The 24,260-nt window shown below is 52.0% G+C and overlaps 1 protein-coding gene across 2 annotated transcripts in view; it reads right to left on the bottom strand.

The window, feature by feature from the left end:
* Nucleotides 1–24,260, bottom strand: part of TLN1 (talin 1) — a 32,068-nt gene that overhangs the window by 5,594 nt on the left and 2,214 nt on the right. Inside the window, exons 2-49 of one of the 2 annotated variants that reach the window (XM_012656374.1) lie at nt 19,842–20,009; nt 19,510–19,607; nt 19,111–19,240; nt 18,849–19,001; nt 18,465–18,607; nt 18,224–18,351; nt 17,439–17,499; nt 16,696–16,800; nt 16,219–16,374; nt 15,214–15,315; nt 14,974–15,050; nt 14,581–14,761; nt 14,298–14,411; nt 14,076–14,184; nt 13,634–13,842; nt 13,383–13,481; nt 12,916–12,966; nt 12,184–12,351; nt 11,683–11,977; nt 10,922–11,088; nt 9,915–10,043; nt 9,621–9,737; nt 9,419–9,532; nt 9,083–9,217; nt 8,808–8,936; nt 8,533–8,635; nt 8,172–8,380; nt 7,678–7,797; nt 7,268–7,465; nt 6,924–7,063; nt 6,654–6,747; nt 6,464–6,553; nt 6,236–6,358; nt 4,914–5,057; nt 4,312–4,473; nt 3,927–4,067; nt 3,651–3,832; nt 3,347–3,479; nt 3,025–3,126; nt 2,774–2,944; nt 2,529–2,678; nt 2,319–2,420; nt 2,120–2,239; nt 1,215–1,361; nt 899–1,065; nt 550–733; nt 334–459; nt 120–236 (exon numbers count right to left, since the gene is read on the bottom strand). In XM_012656374.1, coding sequence (XP_012511828.1) covers nt 120–236; nt 334–459; nt 550–733; nt 899–1,065; nt 1,215–1,361; nt 2,120–2,239; nt 2,319–2,420; nt 2,529–2,678; nt 2,774–2,944; nt 3,025–3,126; nt 3,347–3,479; nt 3,651–3,832; nt 3,927–4,067; nt 4,312–4,473; nt 4,914–5,057; nt 6,236–6,358; nt 6,464–6,553; nt 6,654–6,747; nt 6,924–7,063; nt 7,268–7,465; nt 7,678–7,797; nt 8,172–8,380; nt 8,533–8,635; nt 8,808–8,936; nt 9,083–9,217; nt 9,419–9,532; nt 9,621–9,737; nt 9,915–10,043; nt 10,922–11,088; nt 11,683–11,977; nt 12,184–12,351; nt 12,916–12,966; nt 13,383–13,481; nt 13,634–13,842; nt 14,076–14,184; nt 14,298–14,411; nt 14,581–14,761; nt 14,974–15,050; nt 15,214–15,315; nt 16,219–16,374; nt 16,696–16,800; nt 17,439–17,499; nt 18,224–18,351; nt 18,465–18,607; nt 18,849–19,001; nt 19,111–19,240; nt 19,510–19,607; nt 19,842–19,971 — 6,525 coding nt within the window. In that variant the 5' untranslated portion in view covers nt 19,972–20,009. The remainder of the gene's footprint in view (nt 1–119; nt 237–333; nt 460–549; nt 734–898; nt 1,066–1,214; nt 1,362–2,119; nt 2,240–2,318; nt 2,421–2,528; nt 2,679–2,773; nt 2,945–3,024; nt 3,127–3,346; nt 3,480–3,650; nt 3,833–3,926; nt 4,068–4,311; nt 4,474–4,913; nt 5,058–6,235; nt 6,359–6,463; nt 6,554–6,653; nt 6,748–6,923; nt 7,064–7,267; nt 7,466–7,677; nt 7,798–8,171; nt 8,381–8,532; nt 8,636–8,807; nt 8,937–9,082; nt 9,218–9,418; nt 9,533–9,620; nt 9,738–9,914; nt 10,044–10,921; nt 11,089–11,682; nt 11,978–12,183; nt 12,352–12,915; nt 12,967–13,382; nt 13,482–13,633; nt 13,843–14,075; nt 14,185–14,297; nt 14,412–14,580; nt 14,762–14,973; nt 15,051–15,213; nt 15,316–16,218; nt 16,375–16,695; nt 16,801–17,438; nt 17,500–18,223; nt 18,352–18,464; nt 18,608–18,848; nt 19,002–19,110; nt 19,241–19,509; nt 19,608–19,841; nt 20,010–24,260) is intronic. The other variant, XM_012656383.1, reaches the window with a different exon arrangement.

Below are 24,260 nucleotides of genomic sequence, written 5' to 3'. Positions count from 1 at the left end.
AGAAGAGTGTGTAACTGTTTACGTTTCTGTGAATACACGTGAGGCACAGGATCAGGTTCACAGTCTACCACCATCCCTCTCTCTCACTCTAGTCCCCGATGCTCTAGACTTGCGCTCACCGCCAGTTCCTGCCGTATGTGTTCTGTGGTTGCCTCCAGGGCCCGCGTGCCTTTGGTGGCCTCATCTTCCACAGCCTTCACTGTCTTGAGCAATGATGTTACGTTGGTCACCATCACCTGGGGCATCAGGGGAGTGGGGAGGGGATCATTTTAAGGAACAAGAGGAAGCACATTAATCTGCCTCCCTCCTCATAGTGTTCTCATTCCCTCCAACCTTGGCAGAGTTCTTGAGCTGCCACACAGCAGGGTCATCCCCAACTTTGCCAGCCGCAGCCTTCGTGGCACTGATGAGGTCTCCTAGGGCCTTGGCTACATCTTTCACTGCATTGATCAGCACCACCTGTTGGGGAGAGAGGTGGCACTGGTCTGTGGGAGGAGGAAGGAGAACACGAAGTGGTTCTGGCCAGAATTAGGGATGTCAGGTAGATACCTGGGTCTCAGGGTCTTCGGCTCCCAGGCTGGCTGCACCTAGCTTGACCACATCAGCAAGGCGGGTGATGGTGGCCACGGAGGACTGGGCAGCCTGAGCCAACTTCTCCTGGCTGCCAGCTGCATTCTGTACCAGGACCTTGGTGTCCTCCACCAGCACCTTTGCAGTCTTCAGAATGCCCTCCCTGAGGGAGGGCCCAACCTCGTCAGCTCTCCTCAACTCCCCCCAGTCCGTCCAGGCTGTCCAAGGCTCCCAATCCAGGTCTTCCCCAAACGAGCTAATAATACCCTGCTTCTTCTGCCCCGTGCGCCAACCTGCCTGCTGCCATCAGGCCTGGTTCCCGCCTTACCGGTGGTCAGCAAATGTTTCAGCGCCCTCGCGATTAAGCGTGCCAGCAGTAGCAAACATGATGGTGGTGTCGAGGTCAGCAATGATACCAGATACAGCACTGGCTGCTGTGATGCAGGCCTGGGTGCCACGATTCCCAGCCTGGAGCGCAGCCAGGACGTGGGAGACCTGGGGTAGGGAAAGTCACATGGTGCCATGTGGAAGAGAAAGGTCACCCATGCCTTGGAGGAGGGACAAGAGGAGAGGGCTGGAGGAGGATGGCGAAGACTGCAGGTTTGGGGTGCTAGTCCCACAGTCTGCAGGGATGAGCATGTCACCTTCTCAGAGACTCTCCGGGCACACTCTATGAGTTCCTTCTTGGTGTAGGCATCACTGGGGCTGCACTGCAGGGCCCCTGCCTTGGTGACCAGAGCAGAACAGCCGTGGCCCAGCTCCTGGACCCGGTGCTTGATATGGGCACCTATCTGTGAGCAGAGAGGGAAAGAGAGATGGATTTTACGAGTGGCACTCAGGGCACCTCCACTGCGTTTGGAGGAGTCACAAAGGACGTAGAAAAAACATGCATTAACAGACTAAAAGTTGTGAAAGTTCCCAGCACATAGACTTTTCCAGTTTCACGTCCTTTAGGCAGGAGGTCACCTCCTACACATGGTAAATAATAGCATGTAGGCACCAACGGTGAGGACCGTGTTAAGCACAGTGAGGAGGAGGGAGAGAAGCACTTTATGCTTGGGTATTTGAATCAGAGGACCATGGATTACAATTTGGCCCATATGGAGTTGTGGAGAGTTTTGGGTTTGGGGATTAGGTGTGTCCTGCTAAAATCCAATTACCTGCTTTCTTGAAAAGCCAGGAGCTTAGGGAAAGAAGAGCTTCATGGATTTGTGACAAGAAAGAACAAGGGAATATAAACTTGCAGCATAGCAGTGAAGGAGCCAAAGGCCTAGATGAGGGTCAGCAGAGGCCAGAGAGGCAGAACTGGGAATTTTTGAGATTCTGAGCTGTCCCCTTTATGCCTGTGACTAAAGGTTTTGATCCTGTATCCCCACACAGCACCCTGATTACTCTTTACTGGAGTGGTCCTGAGGCTGTGTTCCCTTTTCTGTGAAAGACTAGAGGGGAAGAGTGGGACAGCCCCAGAGTCTGACACGACGGAACAGGGGGCACACCACTGGGTTTCCTGTGAGGGCAGGGGGAGGGTCAGAGCTGCCGCCATATTTACCTCTTCATTTTCAGCAGCTACAGCTGCAGGCTTGGCCTGTGAGGCCAGGCGGCCATAGTCACTGGTCAGCTGGTTAGCAAGAGGGCCCAGCTCCTCAGGGCTGGTGTTTGACTTGGTCACCTGGTGATAATGGAAGAAGTGAAGTTATGCTCCAACTCGGCTCTCCAACGGCAGTCCTCTGATAATCTCCCAAACTCACCATCTCCTGAACGGTGACTGCAATGGCCTTGGCTGTCCGCACCATAGTTGTTTGGTAATCCACGAAGGAACCTTCTGGTTCACCCATTGGTCCTTCATCTAGCTGAGGGGGAGGATGGGAGAGGGGTAAGACTGTTAGGATCTCTGCCTATGTGCTTGGGCCCCTGGCCCAGGGCAGCCTCAGTGACCACAGGTACCCCTGGACTCTAACCTGGTTGATGGCCTGGGTGATGGAGTCCACCATGCCACCAACGACCCCAGCAGCACTGGCTGCCTCGTTGAGGGTTGTTGTCAGGTCCTCTACAGCCTCTGTCATCATCTGCACAGCCTCCTCCAGGGCTTCTTGGGTGTGAGCTGCTTGCTGTGGGGAAGAGTGAGTGGGTGGAGGGGTGCCCTGTTGTTCCTGCTTATCCAGCCTCTTACTAGTAACAGCCCCTCTCCCCCAACCCTTGGTACCTTGGGGTTACCACCAGCCTCCTTGGCAGTGTACAGCAACTGCAGGGCAGACTCTGCCAATGTTTTAGTCTGGTCCAGGAGTGCCATCTGCTGCGGGTGGCTCAGGGTCTTAGAGGCAGCACCCACTGCAGCCAGAGTGAGTGGCTCAAAGTACTGGGCCATCTGGGACACCTGAGGCAAGGGGTTGAAATGGGGTCAGGTCCCCTCTCTCACCCTGTCCCCTGGGACTCCCCATGTGTCTCCCTAGGTACCTTGTGTCCCAGCTGGGAGGCTTCAGCCCGGGCAGCACTAGCGAGCGGCTCAATGAGATGGGAGATCTCCTGCACTGCAGTGAGCATCTGAGTGTGCAAGGCCTGGGGAGAAAGTGGACATTGTGACCTGATTGTGACCTGCAATAGGACCCTCTGGTTGCACAGACTCCACTCTTCCTTCCATACCAAACTCCCTAACTCTCCTTGGCACGTCCCAGCTCTCTGACGTCCCTAGGAAGCCCATCCCCTGATCCCCCACCTTCCTTGAGTCTGACATGACTCTCCCCAGACACAATCTTTCATATAACCCTCTTTCCCTCACCTCTTTAGAGATTCCCTCACGGGGAGCAAGCTGCTGGCTGACTGCAGCAAGGGAAGCCTGGTCTAGGTCCCGTAGACAGCTGTTCAGAGCTGCAATGGCTGTCTCGCACTCCAGCTGCCCTGGAGCCTTGTCCCTGCAGACATATCACAGGCTCCAACACCAAGAACATGCCCTTAAAACAAGGCTAGTCTATCTCTCCCCTGTATCCCCCAACACTCTCCCATCTGACTGCACCTAAGTGCCCACCCCTCCATTCTGCTACCACGTGTGGCCCCGGGCACACCAGGTCTCCATCCCTCAATACCTCATGCTTGTAATAAGCTTCTTGATGGAGTCTGAGACAGTACGAGAGTGGCCAGCCAGCACTGACCAGCGTGGGGGGTCCCGGGGGTTGACTGCTAGGGCCCGAGCTGTCTGGATTAGTCCCCCAGCACTCTCCAACATTGTCTTGGCAGAGATCACAATGGGCTCCATGGCAGCCCGGCCCTGGGGAGAGGCGAGGCAGGGAGGTAGGTCTCAGGACTTCCCAGAGGATGAGGTGATAAGCTGGCCCATCAGTTCTCCCTTCACATTGCCTCACCTCAGGGCTGATCTGGGCAGGAATGCTGGAGAACTCAGGATTAGATGCAAAGGCACTCAGATTGTCCACAGCCTCCAGCAGAGGGGCTGTCGCTGCTCGGCACTGGGCACGGTTCTCCTCTGTGAAGGCCCCATCTAGCGCCTAGAAGTGACAGAAAGGCCATCAGGACTCAGACTGCAGGTGTGGGAGGCATGGGAGGTGAAGCCCAACTCTTTCTCCCAGGACTTGAAGGATGTGGGAGAGGCTGGTGATGATCAGTCTAGAGAGGAAAGGGCTTAGACTCAGGCAGATGGGATTTGGCAGAAGTCCTTAGGGAGTAACTGAGGGACTAAGGCAGAGAAGATTGGACAGGTCAAGGAGATGCTGGGAATTCAAATGTGGGAACCTTGATGGTCTTGACGAGATTGGCTGTGCTGTTGGCCACCTCCTTGGCTGATTGTACAAACTGGCGCTTGGCAGTAGGATTGGCGGTACGGGCAGAAGCCAGGCGGCAACTGTTACACAGTGCAGAGGTGTGTTTGGCCACAATGGTGGCTGCAGAGAGCACCTGAGGAGACATGGAAGAGCCATGATGAGGGTAGTGTACGTACCCAAGGAGCCATTTTAGGGTTGGGGGATGGAGAGCAATACTCTTGGAAGTCTAAATAGGAAAGACAGAGTCACCTGAAAAGTCACGATTTAGGACACAGAGAGTATATACTCAAAGACGAACTGAGTGTGGGGGAGGGGGAGATGAAAGACAGATGCACTAATGGAGCCTGGGCCACTGGGAGAGTAAGCTCAGACATCCACAGAGAAGCTGTGACTGCGGTAACTGAAAGGATGATAAGACACACGGCAGGAGAAGACAGTTACCCAAAGAGAAGGTACGTGTGGAAGGTTAGAGATGGGTTCCTGCCCTCTTCCCACGTCGCATCTCCCTCTTTCCCCATGCAGCCGATCCACCCTTTCCCAGACTTGCCCGTGGTCCCCGTTCCCTTGAGTTACCTGGGCTTGGGTACAACCGGGCTCCCCCAAACTCTGACAGGCCATCTGAATTGCCTGGTTTGCTCGGGCAAACTGTGTGGGCTCCACCAGCCCTTGCTGTCCAGCTTGGCTATTGGGGTCAGAGACGCCAACCAGATATGCAGCCTGGGGAGAGAAAAGGGGGTGAGGAATAAAGATTGCAGATGGAAAATGAATGGTGACAGTAGGGACAAAGGGAGGAGGTGAGTTTAGAGAACAGGGTTTATTTTCCAGAGTTCTACGTGAGTGGAGGTGTATTAACAAACTATGTTTACACTAAAAACGAAAAAACAAAAACACTCCCATTTTGTTAAATATGTTCAAGCATTTCAGAAGATTAAAAAAATAAAAACAAAGGAAAGTCATACAGCAAGGGTTTGACTGGACTTCTATTTAGATGTGTGTGTGTACGGGGTCTTAGGGTCAAAGTATGGCTCACTATGGGTTTGAAAGCTATATACAAACACACACATACACATATAGGCAAAGCCTCTTTCAAAGACACAGTTCCAATGCTATGAAGGTGGTTAGGCTAATTAACATTTACAGCACCTGCAAGCATCAGAGATTTGGAAAGGATGGGTATAATAGTTGCCAAAAAACCATTTTTACGACTGAAAGACCATCATAATGTTTGATTCATACTTCAATTAAGACATGGTAGCTTTGCTTTTTCCTCTTTATCTTTTTCCAGAAATAAGTGAAAAAACAAGCAAACAAACAACAAAGGGGTTTTAAAACGTCAGGCCATACAGAGAAGGGTACCCAATGTAACAGGGAACAAGGAGATTGAGGGCTAGGATGGCAGGCTTTCAGGGAGAAACAGTCTGAGACTGATTCTCAAGCTAGTTTAAGGATTCATATACCAAAACAAAATACCCTCAGAGCTAATAGGTAGTTTTACATTTCATAATGTAGAAAAGGCCAAAGATAAGTGATGACTCAAGTAACTGGAAATTTTGTCACTGATGCTATTATGTCTACTATTTGTCACTGATTACTAATTATGCAGAAAAAATGATTTGTATATGTTATTTAGTATATATTGAGATGGCCAGGGCTGGGAAGGCCTCATGGTTGGACAGTGTAATTGCAACCAAACCCCTGGGGTTCAGGGATTACAGAGATCAGAATTGTTGGTGCTCAATAATTGCTGAGAAATATCTCCACTTCAGAAGGCGGGAAGAACCCAGTTTCCATGGAGTTGGCTTTGTAAACATAAACTTCTTGATTTATCTACATGCTTAGAGGAGGTGGGGTAGGGAAAGCAGGGCTGTTCCAGGAACCCATCTCAGGAAAATAACCTGTGCAGCTGCCTCGGTGAAGCCACAGAGTGCCTTTGAGGCTGTGGCAATGGCCTCCCCAAACTCCGGCAGGTTTCCGTTCTTGGCATTCTGGGAGATGCCAGTCATGGCCTCCCCCAGCACCTAAAGAACAGAGGATATCAGGAGAGTCAGAGCGTTCCCCAGAGTAGCATCTTGTTAGTTCCATCTTCCTGCCCTCTTCCCGCCTGGGTTCCTGGCTACACTTGCCTTTGAGTTCTCCATCACACTGTCCAGGCAGCCAAAGTAGGACATGTCATTGATGGGCTGGACTGGGTTCTCCAGGAGTTCCCGGACCGTCTGTGTACATGGAGGGTGAAGTGAGAGCCAAGACACCTCCCTCAGCCTAAACCAGAACGCTTTCCTCAACTTTTACCCTACCAGTCCACCAAGTGCCTACCTCCAATTCCCGCAGGGCATTGTCACACTCTTTCTGGCCAGGTGCCTGCTGGGTGCACATGGTGATGAGCTGATTGATGCTGTCAGTCACCGCCCTGGGAGGGACAGAAAGTTGGGTGAATACATCACCATTCATGAGTCCTTTGTACACGGGAAGTCTCCAACTATTTATTTTTTGCCTATAACCACTCCTAAGCCAGGACCCCCCATGAAATGCCTCTTCCCCAGTATCTCACACATTCTAGGGCTGGGCTTCCCAGCTCCTACTCACCTGGCAGCTGCAGCCAGTTGACTCTTGAGGTTGGGGGCAGCAGGGTCTGTGGATAGGGCCTTGGCGGCCAGAAGAAGTTTGCTCGAAGACATGGAGATGCCCTTCAAGTTGGATATGACCTGGGCTCGGTCCTCCTGACTCTGTTGAAGGTGAGAAGGTCAACACATTGTCCTGTCCTTTCTTATTTGTCTCTAAGAGGGATCTTCTTTCCCAGACACTCAAGTACTGCTAGAGACTGGGGAGGGCAAGGAGCCAGGAGCAGGTTAGGACTCTGTGGTCACCCGGGTACCTCCTATCTAACCCTCAATGGGGACCATGCAACCAGACCCGCTGCGTCTTCATACCGGAGCCTGTCCTGCCATCTCCACGCCAGCTTCCAGGAAGGTGCTGAAGTCCTGTCCAAATCGACCTGAGGCTCGAGCCAGGTCCTGTGGGGTTCCCCGAGAGGCCTGCACCAGTTCTGTGGCTGCCTGATTCAGCCCGGCAGCAGCTTCATTCAACCGGCTCTGAGCTTCTTGAAATGTCCCAGTGCTGGGAGGGAGCTGCACAGTCAGAGAGGAGGTCAGATGGAAGAATGGGGAATGACTAAAGGAAGATTTGGTAAAAGAGAGCTGGAAGGGTGGGCATGTAGCCTGGGAGTAGTGAAAGGAGACAAATCTGGGAAGTGAGGCTCAAACAAGCAGACTAGAGGTGGGAAGGACAGGCTTGGAATTCTTTGACTCCTGTGTCCCTTCCAGCCCCCAGGTCTTCCTACCGAGTCACTCAGGAGTCGCTTGCTGGCATCTCCGACGGCTCTCAGGGCATTATCCACATCTCGCTGGCCAGGTAGGCAACTGACACAGCGGTTCAGTGCCTGGGTCACTGCTTTAGCTACCTGAGGTGGGAATGGAGACGGGGTTGCCAAAGTGAACAATTTTGGAGGTCCCCTCCATGCATGGGACATGGGAGGTAACTAGCTCTATTGCCTCTGAAAGTGAAAGAGGAAAGGGGGTGTTGTGGGTCAACAGGCTGAGGGGTTACGGTATCAGGTGACGGTGATTAAACTTCCCCAGGCTTGCTGTTTAGCAAGGCCCATGTCACAGTCCAACTGAGACATTCTGCCAAGACTGAGGGAACCAGGGGTGGAATCCAGAAGTGCTCCCGAGAGCATATCTGAGAAGACATCCCTCTGTTAGTGTACATGAGGCCCTGGGCCTTAGGAAGGGACCTGAGGGAGAGAGTGCGAGTGACCCCCTCCCAGTGGCTGACCTGGGCAAGCCGCTGCTGGCTCTCAGGGTCCCCTGGATGGCCAGCTGCCTTTTTCGCCTCCTCGATGAGGCTGCTGGCCTTGTCCAGCACATCACTGGCTGTGTCAAGCACAATGGCCTGCACCGCAGGATCCGATGTCAGCGCAGCTACGCCCCTAGCGGCCTGAGCTAGTGACCGCAGCCCACCTGCCACTTCCCGAGCTGCGATACCTGAGGAGACAAGGAAGGGGAAGAGGGAAGGGAAAAGGTGCCTTCATTGCCAGGCCCTGTCAGCTGCATTTCCCCTCCTGGATGTCCCTCATCCAGCTCTGCCTCCCCATCTCCCTAACCATATCCCCATTGCTGGCCCTCTGCCCACATACCTGCGTAATTCTCATTGCCCTGGGCAACCTCTCCCAGCAGCTGGGCGATGGCAGAGCTCACTGCTTTGGTGCTATTGCCCAGGTCCTGGGCACACTTCTCCATCTAAGGATCAAGGGGGAAGACTAGGGCTCAGGGGAAAGAGGTGATGAGGGGGAACTTGAGAAGGTACCTGGGGACAGCTGGCAGTTTAAAGGAAGGTTTCAGCAGCTCTGGGGCACAGCTGGGAAAGAAGACTTTAGGATTTGAGTAAGAATGAGATTGTAAGGATACTTACTGTCTCCCCAGGCAAGGGTTTGAGCTTGCCCTCCCGGGCTGCTGCCTTCACTTCCTGCAGGTCTTTCTCCAGATTCTGTACCACGCTCAGTGCTGAATCCATCTCCAAAGGCCCACATGCTTCCTGGGCCTATGATAAGGGAAGCAGGGTGTAGAAGGTCCTGCTGTGTCTTACCAATGCTTCCACTTACACAATCATCCCTGTTTTAGGTGATTCTGCAGATTCCCCACCATCCCAGGACTCCACCCTCATCTTCCAAAGCCAGAGCCGCATACCTTCTGGGCGGCAGTACGGAGTTCGGCCAGTGCGGTGCCGAGGTTCTTGGCACACTGACTCAGCTGCATGGCCGAAGCCTGGTCCTGAATTGTTGGCACTGAGGCCTTAGCAGCTGCCACCATCTTCCCACCTGGCTGTTGGGAAATAGGCAGGCAGATGAAGTGTGCCACCTTCCCTTTGGGCTGAGATACAGGGATGGACAATGGTCAGGACGTGGTGGGCACTGGGGCTCGGCACTGGGAAAGAGGCTATTGGAAGAGATTCAAATTGTGGGAGATGTAGGGGTCTTAGAAAGGGGAAGGATCTGCTCTGAGAGGTGGGAGAGGGTGCCTTGCCTGCAGGAAGCTCTGGCTGGCAGCAATGAGGGCTAGCTGAGCGCTGGGGCTGTCAGGCTGGGCTTGGCTCCCTCGGACGCCCTGTACCAGCAGTGGAATCTGCTCTGCCACAGCCTGTAGGTAAAAATGTCATGAAAGCCACCTCCCCAGACTGGGGAAAAGGCTCCCTCTTTCCACCCTCACATGCTTCCTGGTGTCTCACCTTGCAGCTCTGTACCAGCAGGGGCTGCGGGCCGGCAGAGGCTTTGGGGGTGGAGGCTGCATGTTGGGCTGCAGCGATGGTCTGTGTGGCCGAGGCTGCGGCCTGCTTGGCTGCGTGCTGTGAGGAAAGAGTAGTCAGCACAAGCCCCAGGCACTCCCATGCCCAGTCCCTGCCTACCTTGCCCTTGCCATCCCCTAAGGAAATATTAACTGATTCTCTCCGCATGTCCCACCCAGTTCATCACTCCATAGCCCCGATGCTCTCGCTTGCTGCTGGTTAATTTTCCAGCCTCACCTCCAGGCGCTGCACCAGCTTCTTCTTGATGGCATTCTGTGCAGCCGCATTGGTGGCCATGCGCAGCCCCTCAGCTGCCTCCCGCAGCCTCTGCTGCTGCTCCTCACTGTCAGGGTGGGCAGCCGCTCCCTGAGAGAGAGGTGGAAAGAGTCATCACCCAGCTTCCCTGTGGATCCTAAAGAAGCTCTTCTCTGACCCCTCTAGATTCAGTTTAAAATTCACTTGCTTTCCTGAAGTCATCTCTAAGCAGCCCCATGGAGAGGTAATCACTGTGAAGAGGAGCTGCCTGAGGAAGGCCAGGGTAAGCCTCTGGAAGCCTAGGATTCCCTTTGGGATGCTGAAGTCCCTCCTTGAGGCGGAATTGTTTCTTCCTCCCCTGTTTCTTCCTCCCCTCCTTGGTGAAAGAGTCTTGTTTCTTTCCCCACTTCCTACAGGATGCCACAGGTGAGTGGAGGTGAGGCAGGCTCCCCGGGAAAAGGACTCAGTTTAGAGCAGGCATCTCAGGAAATCCAAAGCAGGGGACCTGCTTACTCCTACAAACTGACGAGCCCCAGAGCCCAGGGGGCCGAGGAATCATTTGGGCTTCCTTCTGGTGGTCCTCTGCACCCTTGTGTCTTGTCTTTCCCTGTACTGTTAGCAGCAGAGACCCTGGAGATTGAATACCTATGTGTGTTCACAGGAGAGACCAGGAAGGAGGGGAATCTCAGGCAGGTGGTAGCAGCAAAATAGGCAAAAACAGGATAGAGGACGTTGGACTTAAAGGAAGAAAAAGGATATGGCTGCCTGCCACAGTCAAAGAGTACGCTGGGAGTCACACTGGTGGAAACCTGGGCCACTACCTGCCTGCAGCTGTGGGCCTCATTTACTTTCTGAGTGTCCCCATATTCATTCTCTCATATTTTCTCCTTTTTCTGGGTCTCTCCCATCAGATGAAGGTGACCATCTGGACCTAGAGAGGTCTACTTCCCTTTAGGGCCTGGTCTTGGGTGTGCACAGCAGCTTCGTACCTTGGCGGCCTCCACCATCTTGGCTGTGGCATCAGCCAGGATCTTGGCAGCACTTAAGAGCTTGCGTGAGTTCTCCAGATCACTCTCCCCCTCAGCATCGGCCTTGATGGCATTGACCAGGTCAGAGGTGGCTTGGGCCAGGATGCGGGCCTGTCGCACCATCTCCCCTGAGAGCGCAGGGCACAATCAGGTGAGGGAGCCAGAGGCACTGAGAGGGTGTCGGGGCAGGGACAAGGGTGGGGGATAGTGGTGTAGACAAGGTAGATGGGGGCTTTTAGGGACAACAGAGAGACTGGAAAAAGCTCTCTAGTGATTTATTTGGGCCTATTTTTTTGAGGTTTAGGATCCTGGAGAACAGATTCCCCAATGGGTACTTATGGGAGAGAGGACAGTCTCCAACGGGTATTTTCAGCAAATAGTCTTGAGAAAATGAGACACTCTTTGTGAAGGTTTAGGGAGCGAGGGGATAGAGTAGGGAAGGCTATCTCTAAATCACACCACTTCCCGTATATTTTTGTGTATACTTTGGTATATTCTTTAAACTCTCCAAAGAAGGCAAAGTGGGGCTTAAATTCCTACCATGCAGATGGGGAAGCAGAGATTTCAGAGAGATTAAACAATGAGTCTTTGGCTGTGTGGCTGATAAAGCCACACTGTGTGGAGTCCTTAGGCGTGAGGTGGTTGGGTTTGCAAGGCAATGTCCAACAGGCTTGGGAAACCTCTTTGGGGTTCTCTGTCTTCCTGGGGGTGGTTATCCTTACCAGCATCACCCATGGAGCTGAAGATGTTCTCAGTGACAGTAAGGATGGTGTCAGTGGCCTGGTCATAACGGCCAGCAGGCCCAGCCCCTGTGGCGTGGGCCTTCACGTGCTGCAGCAGCTCGTTCAGGGCCTGAGTGACAGCTGTGGCTGCTGCTCCTACCCCTCGCAACAGCTGCCCATCCTCTGTAGCTGCCTGGGAGGCAGACACGCAGCCCTCCACAGCTTTGGCCACCAGTCGTCCGGCCTCCACCAGCTGCTCTTGGCAGACAGGTGAGCTAATTGTAGGTGCCACCACCTGTGGGAAAACTGAGTCTCAGAGATTTGGACAAGGGAAAGGAGTCACAAGGTGGAGTGTTTGTGGTGCCCACAACAGCCATCAGGATGGGTGATGAGGCCTCCAGAGAGAGGTCTCAAAGAATAAACAAAGAATAAATTGAGAGGTGCACGTGTGTGTGGCACTATCACCCCTTGGCACAGGCTAGAGTAACCTTTGGGGCTCACCTTGGTACAGGCCACCAGTTGGGAAGTGGACAGGGCACACTGTGTTGCTGCAGCAATAACTTGGGTCTGAAGCCCTGCGTCCTCTGTCCGCTGGGCCACACTCTTAGCCTTAAGGACCAGGGCAGCTGCGGCACTTGCCACTGCCTTGGCAAGCTGCATTAGCATGTCCTGTGAGAAAACAGCAGTTAGCATGACCTGAGATAAGGCTTGGGATTCATAGATACTTCTCAGAGGCATAAGCTGCTTCATTATTCCCATTGACTCCAATCAGAGGACAGTGTATGCAGAAGCAACCAGAAGCAACCCCAACCCCTGCCCTGAGTGCCCAGCAGGATGGAACCCACACCAAAGAATAAACCCACACCAAGAGATAGAGAGCCTACACCAAATGGAGAAATGCGTGAGGCGGATACACTCGGACGATGATGGGGAGGAAGGGTTAGTGCTGTTACAATGGGATGGGGAGAGGAGGTACCTTTTGGGATCCCTCCCACCACCAGCTTCCTCTCTCCATTTCGTCTCAATCTTGGTTTAGAAGTGGTGATCCTGGCGTCTTGGAAGTAAGTCCCTATAGTACCCTACCTGATCCCATTTCCCAGACCCTGCCTTTGCCAGGCCTCCCCATCTCCCATCAAGTTCTGCTCCCCCAGGAGGCTGGGGGAAAGGTACAGAAACGAGTGTATGCGGCTCAGAGAGGACGAAGCTGGGAAGGCCCAGGCCAGAGGCCGTTACCGTAGGGGAATCGGGGGGAGATCGAACCCCAGCCCCTCTGGGAGCACATATCTGCATGGGAAATCCAGGATGAAAAGTCAGCTGAGGAAACTGGCATGGGGTGGGGAAGGGGGAGAGCTAGAGGAATGCTGTCCTCAGGGTGGCATGGTCTAAAGCACTGGGGTGTCAAAATGTCTTCAAGTTAGGGCAAGGGCTATGTACCAGGAAGACAGGGAAGGGATGACAAGAGGCTAAAGAATATTATCAGTGAGGGCCAAGAGTACACCGATAGGTTAAGTTTGGACGCAGGGATTCTGAATTCTCACCCCTAAAAGAGAGATTAGAAGTTCCCAGTGTCATCCCCTGGAAACAGAGGTTCAGGTTGGTTTTGAGGGGTCAATTCACAGAAGCAGGGACAAGGAGCTGGATTCAGGATCAGAGGTTACTTTCTAGAAGCTGGGGTTCTGGGGGTTGGGTAAGTCACCAACCTGGAACTGGGGGTCAGTATCACTTTCCCCAATTTGCTGCAACAGCTCCCCACTGGCCTGGCCCACGTTCCCAGCTGCTTGCAGCAGGTTCTGACGGGGCTGTGGAGAGTGAACACCAGTCAGAAGCTGCCTAGCCCCTATGGGTCTCATAGGCCCACAGGTCCCACACTTCCATCCTGCAACTTGGATTGCCCCTTCGGTGTGGGCTTGAACCCTGTCTCCACCCTCACCCCAACCCCGTGGCCCCTGACCTCAGCACTAGCTGGCTGGGCACTGCGCAGCAGTTCTGACACTGCCCCCGCAAGGCCCTTTGCTGCCTGCAGCAGGGGCCGGCCACTGCCGCCTTCATCCTCCAGCAGGGCGGCCAGCAGCTTCACCCCCCGGGACATCTCCGTCAGGTTGGAGGAGATTGTGGTGACTGCACAGCCCACTGCGGTATAGTCTGTCTCTGCAGGGTCCCCTGAAAGGAAAAGGGAAAAGAGGAGCATTAGAGACAGGGCAGGCTAGATGATGGGCTGGGGAAGGAACACTGTCATACCCATTAGTCACACTTGTGTCCTGAGAGAGAGACATACACACCAGTCCCTTCCATAATGAGTCAAGGTATAGTCACACAGAGCCAGTCACATGCATGCTTGCGCACGCTCGCACTCTCCCCCGCATGACATACACACAGGATGGCATCCAGCCTACCTGCCGTGAGATTCACCACGGAGGCAGTACCAGCTGTGATGGCATCTACCTGGGAGTGGATCTCATGCTTTGATTCATCCATCTTGTTCTTACGCCAGGCCTTAGAGGCCTGAGAGAAAGAGGAAAAAAACCTCAGGATCTACTCTGGTTTGGTTAACCCCATCTCTATCCCTTGGAGTCCCAGCTTTAGTAGCACTAGCCTCTTCTCCATCCCATACTCACAGCATCCTGGCCGAGAGGGGGCAGAGTGTCAAAGTCGTCCAGGGTGGCCTGGGCAGCCTGCACAGCCTGCATGCTGGAGTTGATGGTGCCAGTGAGTGCCTGCTGGGCTGAAGTCTAAAACAGAAGGGGGAAGAAACATTTAGAGGAAAGAGATGGTAAAACCAGAACCAGAGGCCAGGGAGAGGCATACAAATAGGGACATGGCAAAAGACTACCTAACTTCCGGCTAGGCCCAGCCAAGGGTGAGAGAAGGGCACTGTGGTGGAAGTAAGGGCACTCTTACCAAAGGAGGCATGTGTCCTCGGTGCATCTGGCCACTGGTAATCTGCTGCTGGGCAGGGGGCATGCTGCCCACCTGGAAATTCTCAGGACCAGAGGCTCCAGAGCGCATGATGGCAGGCAGCGCCACAGAGCCATGCTCCACTTTCCCCACCCGATTATACTGCTGCTGAAGGACTGTCGACCTAGAGAGGGGGCAGACTGTGGAGCACTCAGAGTACTCCTTGTCTCTACCCCTCCCACCCAGTCACGCTACCTTTGCAGGTGTGAGGTCTCATTACAGCCTGCAACCAGCTCAAGAACCATCCTGAGCATTTCCCACCCCCCAGCAGTCCTTGGAGTCCAGCTTTGCCTTTTCTACCCCCAAGGGATGGGGCCAGGCCAACTCCCTTCGTACTTTTTGGGAGACACTGAGTCCTCCAGCATAGTAGACTCCTCGTCTCCCTCCAGCCCAAAGTGATCCTTGCTTTTTTTCTGTAGGAAGAAAAAAAGAATGAGAGTTGGGGCAGTTGAAGAAGAGGGAAGTGGGAAAAGATGGCCTCTTCTTTCCACAATCAGCCATTTTCCAGAACCTGAGTGCCCATTTCTAAAGGCTTGGCTAGGGGAGAGGGTAAGGGAAGATAAGGAGAAGGCTCACCTTCTTAAGGATGATATCGATGTAGCCAGCAATGAGCTGTGCAATCTGTTCCCCTTCAGTTGTCTGTACTGAATAGTAACCATCTTGGTAATCCCCGAAATCCTAGGGTGACAGGTGAGGACTCAGCAGGAAAGCCTGAATCTACTCAGGATGGAAATGGGTAGGATGGGAAGCCTAAGGTCAAGCTGATGAGGGTGCCTTCCCATGCCAGCCCTTAGGAAGATGCCCACCTTTCTTCAACCTCCTATTTCTTTATTTTCTTCCGTATAGGGAAATGTTTTATTTCTGAGGAATGGCCTTTATGCTACAGTATCAAATGCATGCCACTTGGGAAACCTCTTTTACTTTCACCCCAATAATAAAATTGTGAGGACATAACATTTGTCATTAAATGATCACACTTGAAGGTTGGCACCAATACACAAAATGGAAAAATGGCATTTACTCTAATTTCTATCATTGGGACATTTCATCAAGTTGGTATCAGTTTTCAATTCATAACCCCAAAATATAAAGCCAGAGGGAAAAAACATTGTTTATGGTTGCCGCTGAAAGAGGGGAGGTGTGTCTTTCTATCACCTTTCCCTTTTTTCTCCCCAAAAATGCCCGTGAAATAGAAAAATTAGGCAGCCGTGGTGGTGTGTCCCTGTAGTCCCAGCTACTCGTGAGGCTGAGGCAGGAAGATTGCTCAAGCCCAAGAGTTTGAGGCTGCAGTGAGCTACGATCGTGCCACTGCACTCTATTCCTGTAATCTCAGCTTGCTGGTTACATTTTTGTGCTGTTGACTTTAAAGAATAAGTCCATCACCTGTTTCATTTAAGCATCATTACTCTCTACGAGGAAGTTTCTCCATCTACTCTAACTTCCACCTTTCTGTAGCAGTTCCGAAGTTCTTTTTTCTGGAGTCACGCTCAGTGTACCTTCCCCAACGGAGGGAGAAAGACCTCTGCAGCTGCCCCTTCTCTGAAAATCCCAAAGCACTTTCTCATTGGCAGCCAGACTCACCAGGGTGAAGCTCTTGGGAGAGGCAGCCCAGCGTTTGATGTTGGTGAGGTTCCATTCCTGGATCACCTCCTTGGTCTTCTCATCTACTCGCATCACACACTCCTTAGTGATGCCCAGAAGCCTGGGAACTAGCTTGTTTTTCCCTTTCATTTTTTCCTGTGAGGCAGAGGTTGGTGCTGGTGTTATAGGTCAGAGGTCAAACAAGAGGCTAATAATCAGATCAGCTCTGGACCACACGGGGATGCTGAGGAGGCCAGAGGGCTAAACTAGGGTGTCCATGGATGGGCTCAGGACAAGGGAAATCACAGGGTAGGAAGGGAGGTGGTGGCAGGTTTGCACGAGGTCAGAGCAGGGTAGAGGATGGGACTCTTAGGGAATGGTGGAAATGTGACTGAAGGCAGGGTCAGAGACTTTCAGAGAGACAGGGAAGAGCAAGAGCAGGAAATAAGGAGGGCAGTGAGAGGGTCGGTAACCCACCTTCACCAGGAAGAAGGAGACGCCGTAAGTCTTGAGGGAACGGGCTAGCTTCACGTAGCGGACCTTGGCCTCAATCTCACTCATCTGCCCACAATTCTTGTGTGCCTTAGAGCATGAAATAGGGAAGAATTTAGCGAAATATGGAGATAACATCACAGCTAAGGAGGAAGATGAAATGTTAACTGTAATGAGTATCGTGGGGACATAGGAAAGAAAAAGTTTGGGAGTGCAAGATATGAGAAAAGAGAGGGCGATGGGGTGGGGGCTGATCAGGGAGATGCAGAAGCGATGATTCAAGGGATACAGTTAAGGAACTTGCAGACATCCTGGGGATATGAACGGATAGTTCGGAAGTAGAAGATCAGTGACAAGGTCTTTTGGGCAGAGTTTTCAAAGAGTGGGGACAAGACTTTACATCTGGATAAAAACTATACTTTCATGGTAATTTCAGGGACATTACCTCATTTGATTCTCCTATCAATCCTATACAGGATTTACCCACATTGTAGGTAAAGGAAAGAAAACAAGAATATTGAATTGAATTCCACAGTAAAAGCAGTGATGGAGCTTAGACTAAAAGTCCAAGTCTTCTGCTTTCTTGGCACAGGAGAGGTAGGAGAACAGCTTGGGGAGGGGAAGCAGGGTGGGGGGAGATGGGGAGGAGGCAGGGGTCCATTCAGTCAGTAGGATTAAGCAGCAAAGCTCATGGGTCATCCCAAACACTCTCCCCTGCCCCCATTCACCTGGAAGATCTTACGCTCTCCCTTCTGCTTCACATACTCCTTGGGCAGGAAGTCCTTCAGGCTACACCAGAAAAGGGAGGGTCAGCATGTAGTGGACTGCATTGGGGACATGTGGGCCATGAACTGTGGGCCTAGGGGTGTGAGGAAATGTCTGGGACTGTGTTATCTTTGGGGAGAAGGAAGACTCTAAGGGAACAGAGCCTGGACTGTCTTCTGTAGTAGAGTTGACTTCGCATCAGCTCTTGAATGTGACCTATGTCTCTCACTGCAGGGAAGGGGACTGAGGGAACTTAAGCTGGAGGCTTAACCCCTGAGGCAAAGAGGGTCTAGAGCACCATTTCAGGGAACCAAGAGAGAAAGAGCTCTCTAGAAGGATGATCCTGCACTGAGGAAGCTGAGAAAGCCACACCAAACTCTATAGATTCTGAGAAACACCAGTGAATGAGACTCGTGAGACTTTTTAACCTAATGTTCCCTACAAGGACAATTTTGCCGTTTCCTGCTGGCTACTAGAGCAAAATTCTTCAGAGAATCTCAAAAATAAGTTACATGCTTGCTTCAGGGGTGCGGGTGTGGCAGAGATACTGAACTACATTCACATTCCACATGGGGCCAATGAGGAGACAAAAGGATGATGGTAGCTAAACGGGTACCTACATGGGTCAAACCCAGGAACCTCGGAAGAGGAAATGGGGGAGAAGGCCCGGGATGGAGACAGGCCTGTTGGGGGTCACAATGGCAGGGAGTTCTTGGCCCTGACAGGGTATAGGATGTGGGTCACTCACTCGAGGAAGCCAGCCTTGTGCTTCTGCTCATTGTGGGGCCCAAACTGGATCTGGCACTGGAAGCCAGCAAACTCACAGGCCTTGTCGAAGGAGACAGGGTGGGAGCCATTCAGGATGTCATCTCGTGCCTGGAGAGCACAGGAAAAGGAGGTGGATGCTATGTGTGGGTACAGGGATACCCCCTACTCTGCTTTTGTCCCCTCTCCCTACCTGCCCCACCCCAGCCAAGTCCCCTCCGTACCTGTACATAAAGAAGGTTCAGCTGTACGGGGTCCCGGGAATCCACGTTCTGGTCTGAGTAGAAGAACTTCCTCCGCAGCAGTAGCGTCTCATGCTCCTCCACTCCCTGCTCCCTCAGCGTCCGGCCATGGTCCAGCCAGTTCACTGGGACATAGAGAGTCCCCTTAATGCCAAACCCCCATGGCCCCTGTGCTGTCTGGTCTCTGAGTTTTTGTTTATTTCTTCATTTCCTACCTCCTCTCACTAAAACGTAAGTTCCCTGAGTGCAGGACTTTATTATTGAGGTAACAGAGTATAAAACAGTGCCTGAATAAATAACAAACGGATGGCTGCCCTTTTCACCCTGCCCATTTCCAAAGCCCGCTTTCTTTCCAGTTCTGCTTACACTCGTCATCCGTGTGCAGTTTCTGCTTTAGTTTCTCCATCTTCTTTTCATCTCGAAGCAGTGTCTTGTCCTTTCGTAAGGTCCCTGTCACCTCCTCCTTTTTCTCTTCCATCAGCTCTCGAACCAGTGAATATTCATCATGGTTGGTGATGCCTGGGCGGGGGAGGGGAGTGGTTTGCTAGCTTCTCAGGCACTGCATCCACGTCTTCTGGCCAAGTGGAAGCCTCTCATCCAGGCCCTCAGCCCTCCTAAGACCCCTTACCAATGCGGGCACAGATGGTCATGAGCATGTCAGTGACGGTCTTGGAGTCATCCACCATGACAGTCTTCACAGTGCCATCTAGCATACGGATCTTCAGGGGTCTCTGTTTCTTCCTGTACTCCATGGTGTCCTGTTGGGACAGGAAAAGCAGATAGGGGCCTACTTTAAGGTAGGGGTATTATTTCCTTTTTACATGGCCAGAACGTGGAAAGTAGATTACTGAAAGGAGCACTATGGTGGTTCATTCAAAGATAGGGTATCACAGCTGCCTGTAATGGAAAGAAAGCATGAGGAGGGGTAAGAGGCAACAGACATAGGTGCTGAAAATATTAATAGGAGGTGGAATGGGGGAAGCTAATGGAAGATGATGCTGGTGGTCCTTGATGAAGGGATACTCACCCCATTTCGGAGCATGTAGTAATCCAAAGCTTTCCCAGCCTCCAGCCATATACCCTTTTTGGGGTCATCATCTGACAGAAATAGCCCAAAGTCGCTGGCTAAAAGAAGACGGATCACCTTATGAAGACTCCAATGTGGCTAAATAGCCACACCACTGCCCCTTACTATTTCTCCCATGACCTTGGGCCTAAAGGGAAGGAGGGAACCATGGCGCCCAGACCTGAGAGGTAAGTAGCCTTAGGGGACAACGGGGTCATCCCTCAAAGCTGAGAACTTGGGGAGGAGAAGAGACTGCGGCCTCCCATCCCAGCCACCTGGGTAGTCAGACTCACGAGGGCCAGCCAGCGCCTCTGGGATCCGCTCGCGAATGATGCGGCAGGCATCGTACACCATGGTAGACGGTTCAAACTGCATCGTCTTCACCACGTTCCCAATGCTGATCTTTAGCGAAAGTGCAACCATGGTGGCAGCTTCTCTTCTCTAGCCTGGCTATACCTGGCCTGTGGCATCAGGGCATTAGAATATAGAATACACTCTCATTGGAAGAGAAGAGGCCCCCCAGATGGTGGAGCCCCAGGGAGGGGTGCTTTAAAAAGGGTCACCAAAGCAGATAGTAGTAAGGTTGTTTTTGTCTTACTTAAGAATTTTATAGAGTAAAAGATTATTTACATCAAAAGGACTGGTCCTGACCATTTAAGACATTTGAGGGAGAGGCAAGTCTGAAAGGTACAATAGCAGGTCTCGAATGCATCGTTACTTGAGGATGCTGCCCGGCCCCCACCACTGGAATTTGTACCTCTTTTCTTTCTTCCAAGAGTCTCTCTTGCTCCTTGTGCCCGGTCACCTCCTTTCCTAGCCCTGCCCCTGCACTGTTTTCTTCTTTGCCTGGTTCAGTCTTTTCTCTCTTTGTTTCCTATTGTGTCCTGCTGGTTCTTCCCTGTCTGGGATTTTCAGAGCTCTCCCCTGACTCATCACATGACCTTCCCTGTCATAGCTACAGCCTCCTTCTCTGCAAAATGAAGACATTAATAGATAATTCCCAAGGGCTCTTGAAGCCTGCAAACAGATTCTAGCTAGCCTGGCAGGGAGATTGAATACTGGCTGTTCAAGACATCCAGGTCCACTCTTGCCCCAGCTTTCCTCTAACCTGAGATGTCAGGAGCCTCTCCAAGGAGCCTAGCCCCATATTTGGCTTCCCTGGCAGTCAAGCTAGAATTGACTCTTTAGCCCTCAGGGAACTCAGAAGTTATCTAGTTAACGCTTCAATTTTGTAGAAGAGGAAACAGGCTCTGGGAGGAGAAGAAAAAGTTTCAAGACAGATCAGAGAAAGAGCCCAGTCCTTCTAACTCATCCTTGCTTCTTCCAAGTCACCAAGTTACTACTCAGTCCGCACTACAACTCCTCCTGTGCTCCCACCTTTTCAGCAAGTCTATCTCAAACTCTGCCCTCCATCTCAGCTGCTTGCCCTGACAGCATTTTCAGTGCAGCTCAGGATACTAGCCCTCCCCCGCCTTCTTCCACCCTCCAGGCACCACCTCTCTGGGGGCTGGAGGAGCCAGTGGAGGCAGCAGGTGGCGCACAGGCTGCAAGAGGACAAGTCTGCCTGGCAGCTGATGATGTGCCCCAGCGTGGTCCAGGGACTGGGTCTCCCTTAATTAAGAGGACAAGCAAACTCAGGCTGCCAGTTTTCTTGGCAAACTGCAACCCCAAGAGGGGAAGAGCAGGACTAGGGAAAGATTGGGAAACAGAGGCGGGGCAGTTAGGATACAAAAGGAATTTGAGAACCAAGGAAGTTGAGAAGGGGTGGAGGGTGAAGCGGTTAGGAGAGATGGGGTGGGGGGAACTGAAAATCTAGGTAGAAACAGGAGAGGAGGCAGATGTGAGAAAGGTCTAGATCAGGAGCCTGATATGCAGTGGCTGACAGACCATTTCTGACCTTAGAAACAGTCCCGAGTCTCGAAAGAGAAGAACCACAGCTTGTTCTCTATCTTTACTCCCAAACAAGAGAGGACCCTCCCAGTCTCATCTTCAGTTCCAGCTCTCTGCCCCCTCCCCATTGCTGGGGCACCTATCCCAACAGCTGGACAGACCTGGCCGTGGGGTGGCTGACCACGAAAGAATGATGGCTGGAGGGTCAGAGAAGCTGGAAGAGTCCAAGGAGCTAAGAGTGGGACTGAAAGGACCCTTCACCTTAAGCTAAAATTTCATGTCTCCTCCCATTTCCTCCGGACATATGGACACCCCCTTCTTCCTCAAGCACGGAAGTCTCTGGTGAGACCCCGATAAGCGAGTTGAGTCATGCCTACCCTTATTCCCAGGCTGGTTCTGAGAAGATGTCCACACAGCTACGACAGGGTGCGGGGAGGCGAGGAATTGATCAGTGAATTGGGGGTAGTGGTAGCAAAGAACAAGGCCCTGGAAATATGAGTAGAAGCTATCCTGTTCCTGCGCTGGCCTCAGAACTTCGCTCCCCTTTCCATCATGTTTTATGGAACAACAACACTCCCCTCCATGTCCCCCTCCCAGGGAACTCCTCCTCCCTCAATACATTCCTGAGATGCATTCCAGAGGAGTTGGGCAACTGAGGGGGGGAATGGAGGACAGGAGGTCAAATCCCAGCAAGGAATGGAATGTAAGTGTATTGGGGCTAAGGAATTTGGGGTACCCGGAGAATATACTCAGAGCAGATACCACAAAGGGAACTGCAGAAAGATTGGGAGTTACAGAGAGGAACAAAAGGAGAGAGAAAGCTGAAGGCAGTCAGAATGTAAGAGGGTTGGGGGAGTAACACTCAGTCTGTTACCAAATTTGGCCTCTGAGTCCGCAACCACGGGGAGGGGGTGGGGGAGGGTTTGTGGGTGAGACTGACATATCCGGCCCCGGGCTGCTGGAGGCTCATTTAGGGCTAGACTGGGCAGCTGAAGAGCTGGACCTGACTTCTCCCAACACAGCCCCTCTACACCTATATGTACGCTCATTCTCCCCAAATGCACCCCAGCCTATGCACAGAGCTCTTTCCCACAGAACTACCTACACTGTCTCTACAAACACGTTATCTCAGTCACACAGCCAATACACAGATCCCGTCAGGGCTGCATTATCTTCTTGCAGGGAGGCTCCCCACAAATACACCTCTATTACAAGCACAGCACCCCATGCTTCAATGTCCCACCCCCAATGTTTCTCCTCCCACTATGTAGACATTCTCCCTCCATTCACCCAGCAAGCATTCCTTGAGGACCTGTTGTGGGCAAGGCCCTGGGCCAACCTTTTAGGGGCTGGGAACCCAGATCACTAAGACCTAGTCTTTGCCTTCAAAGGGTTCCCAGTCCTCCAGACGAGTGGATAAGCTAAATACGGAATTACAATAGAGGGCAGGCTGTGATAAGGGTCAGTGTGTAATCAGAGGAGAGATCTCTTTAGGTTAGGAAAGGGTGACCAAAAAGTCTCCATGAGAGGTTATCATTTCAGGTTAGAATTTAAAAAAATAAAAATAATAAGAAATAATAGTGATCTGCCGTTTATTGACTCTATGTCAATTGCATTGTATACATACTTTCATTTAGTCCTTACAACAACCCTGCAAGGTAGGTGTCATCATTTCCATTTTTACAGATTAGAAAACTAAGGCTCAAAGAAGTTAAAAAGTACTTGTCCAAATAATAAGTTGTGAAGCCAGGATCTGAACTCAGGTCTCTCTGACTCCAAAGCCCAAGCTCTCTCCACCACACCAGCCAGCCGGAGATGAGTCAGGGGTAGCATTCATTCCAGGCAGAGAGAATAGCATAAGCAAAGGTGGAGAAGCAGGAAATCGTGGAGGAGCATTCAGGGAAGTAAGCAGGCAAGCTGGCTGAAGCACAGGGTACCTGCAAGGGAGCAGTAGTGGGGAAGTCAGGGTTAAGATGGAAAGGCAAGGGAAGACTAGGGAAGTATCAGGAATTTTACTTACTGGAGGGCAACAGGAGGCCAAGGGAGTCTTTGAGCAGAAGAGACATAATTAGAACTGGCTTTTGGGAAAATACTTCCAGCAGTTATCTTGGAGATTAGTTAGAAGGACACTGTATTAGTACAAGTCAGAGGTAATGAAGCCAGAGTTAGAATGGTGGAGAGGAACATGTCACTCAGAGGAAATTTTAAGAGGTAGAACTGGCAAGACCTGACGACAATCTGTTCTGTCAACCCTCAGGGACCAGAGCCTAAAGTCAGGCTAGGGTCCCATAGCTTCTTATCATCAGTAGCCACTTAGTGGCAGGGGCAGCTTGAGTTTAGGTAAGGAATTGGAAGGGAAGAAAGGATCCGGTTGGGCTGAGAACGTGAGGATGAGGCTGTGGTTAGGGGATGTGGTGAGGCTGTGGGAAAAAGGGGATGGGGATATGATTAGTAGCCACACAGTGGCAGATGGGGTGGGGTTAGTACTGTATCAGGCTGGGAATGGAGAAGATGGGGTATAGAAAAAGGCTGGGGACAATGGTACTGATGATGATGGTAAAAAATACATATACGACCAGTCACTGGATCAGGCTGGGGGAAGGGGAGGAGTCATTTATATGGATGATGACTAAGGGAATGATAGAGTGAGGTCACAGGCTAGGTCAGGCTACAGGGGGTTGAGAAGAGATGACCAGTGGCTAAATTGGGCTCAAGGAGGGATAGGGGAATAAAGGGACATTGGCAGTGTCTAAGTAAAGCTGCAGTTGGGGTGGAGTGGAGGCGAGTGGGATGAGTGGCTGGGTCAGGCTGAGTAGGGGTTA

Source organism: Propithecus coquereli, unplaced genomic scaffold (genome assembly GCF_000956105.1).
Source record: "Propithecus coquereli isolate 6110/MARCELLA unplaced genomic scaffold, Pcoq_1.0 Scaffold114, whole genome shotgun sequence".
Classification (NCBI taxonomy): domain Eukaryota; kingdom Metazoa; phylum Chordata; class Mammalia; order Primates; family Indriidae; genus Propithecus; species Propithecus coquereli.
Note: the sequence above shows the minus strand (reverse complement) of the source record. Positions and strands in the feature narration are given on the sequence as shown.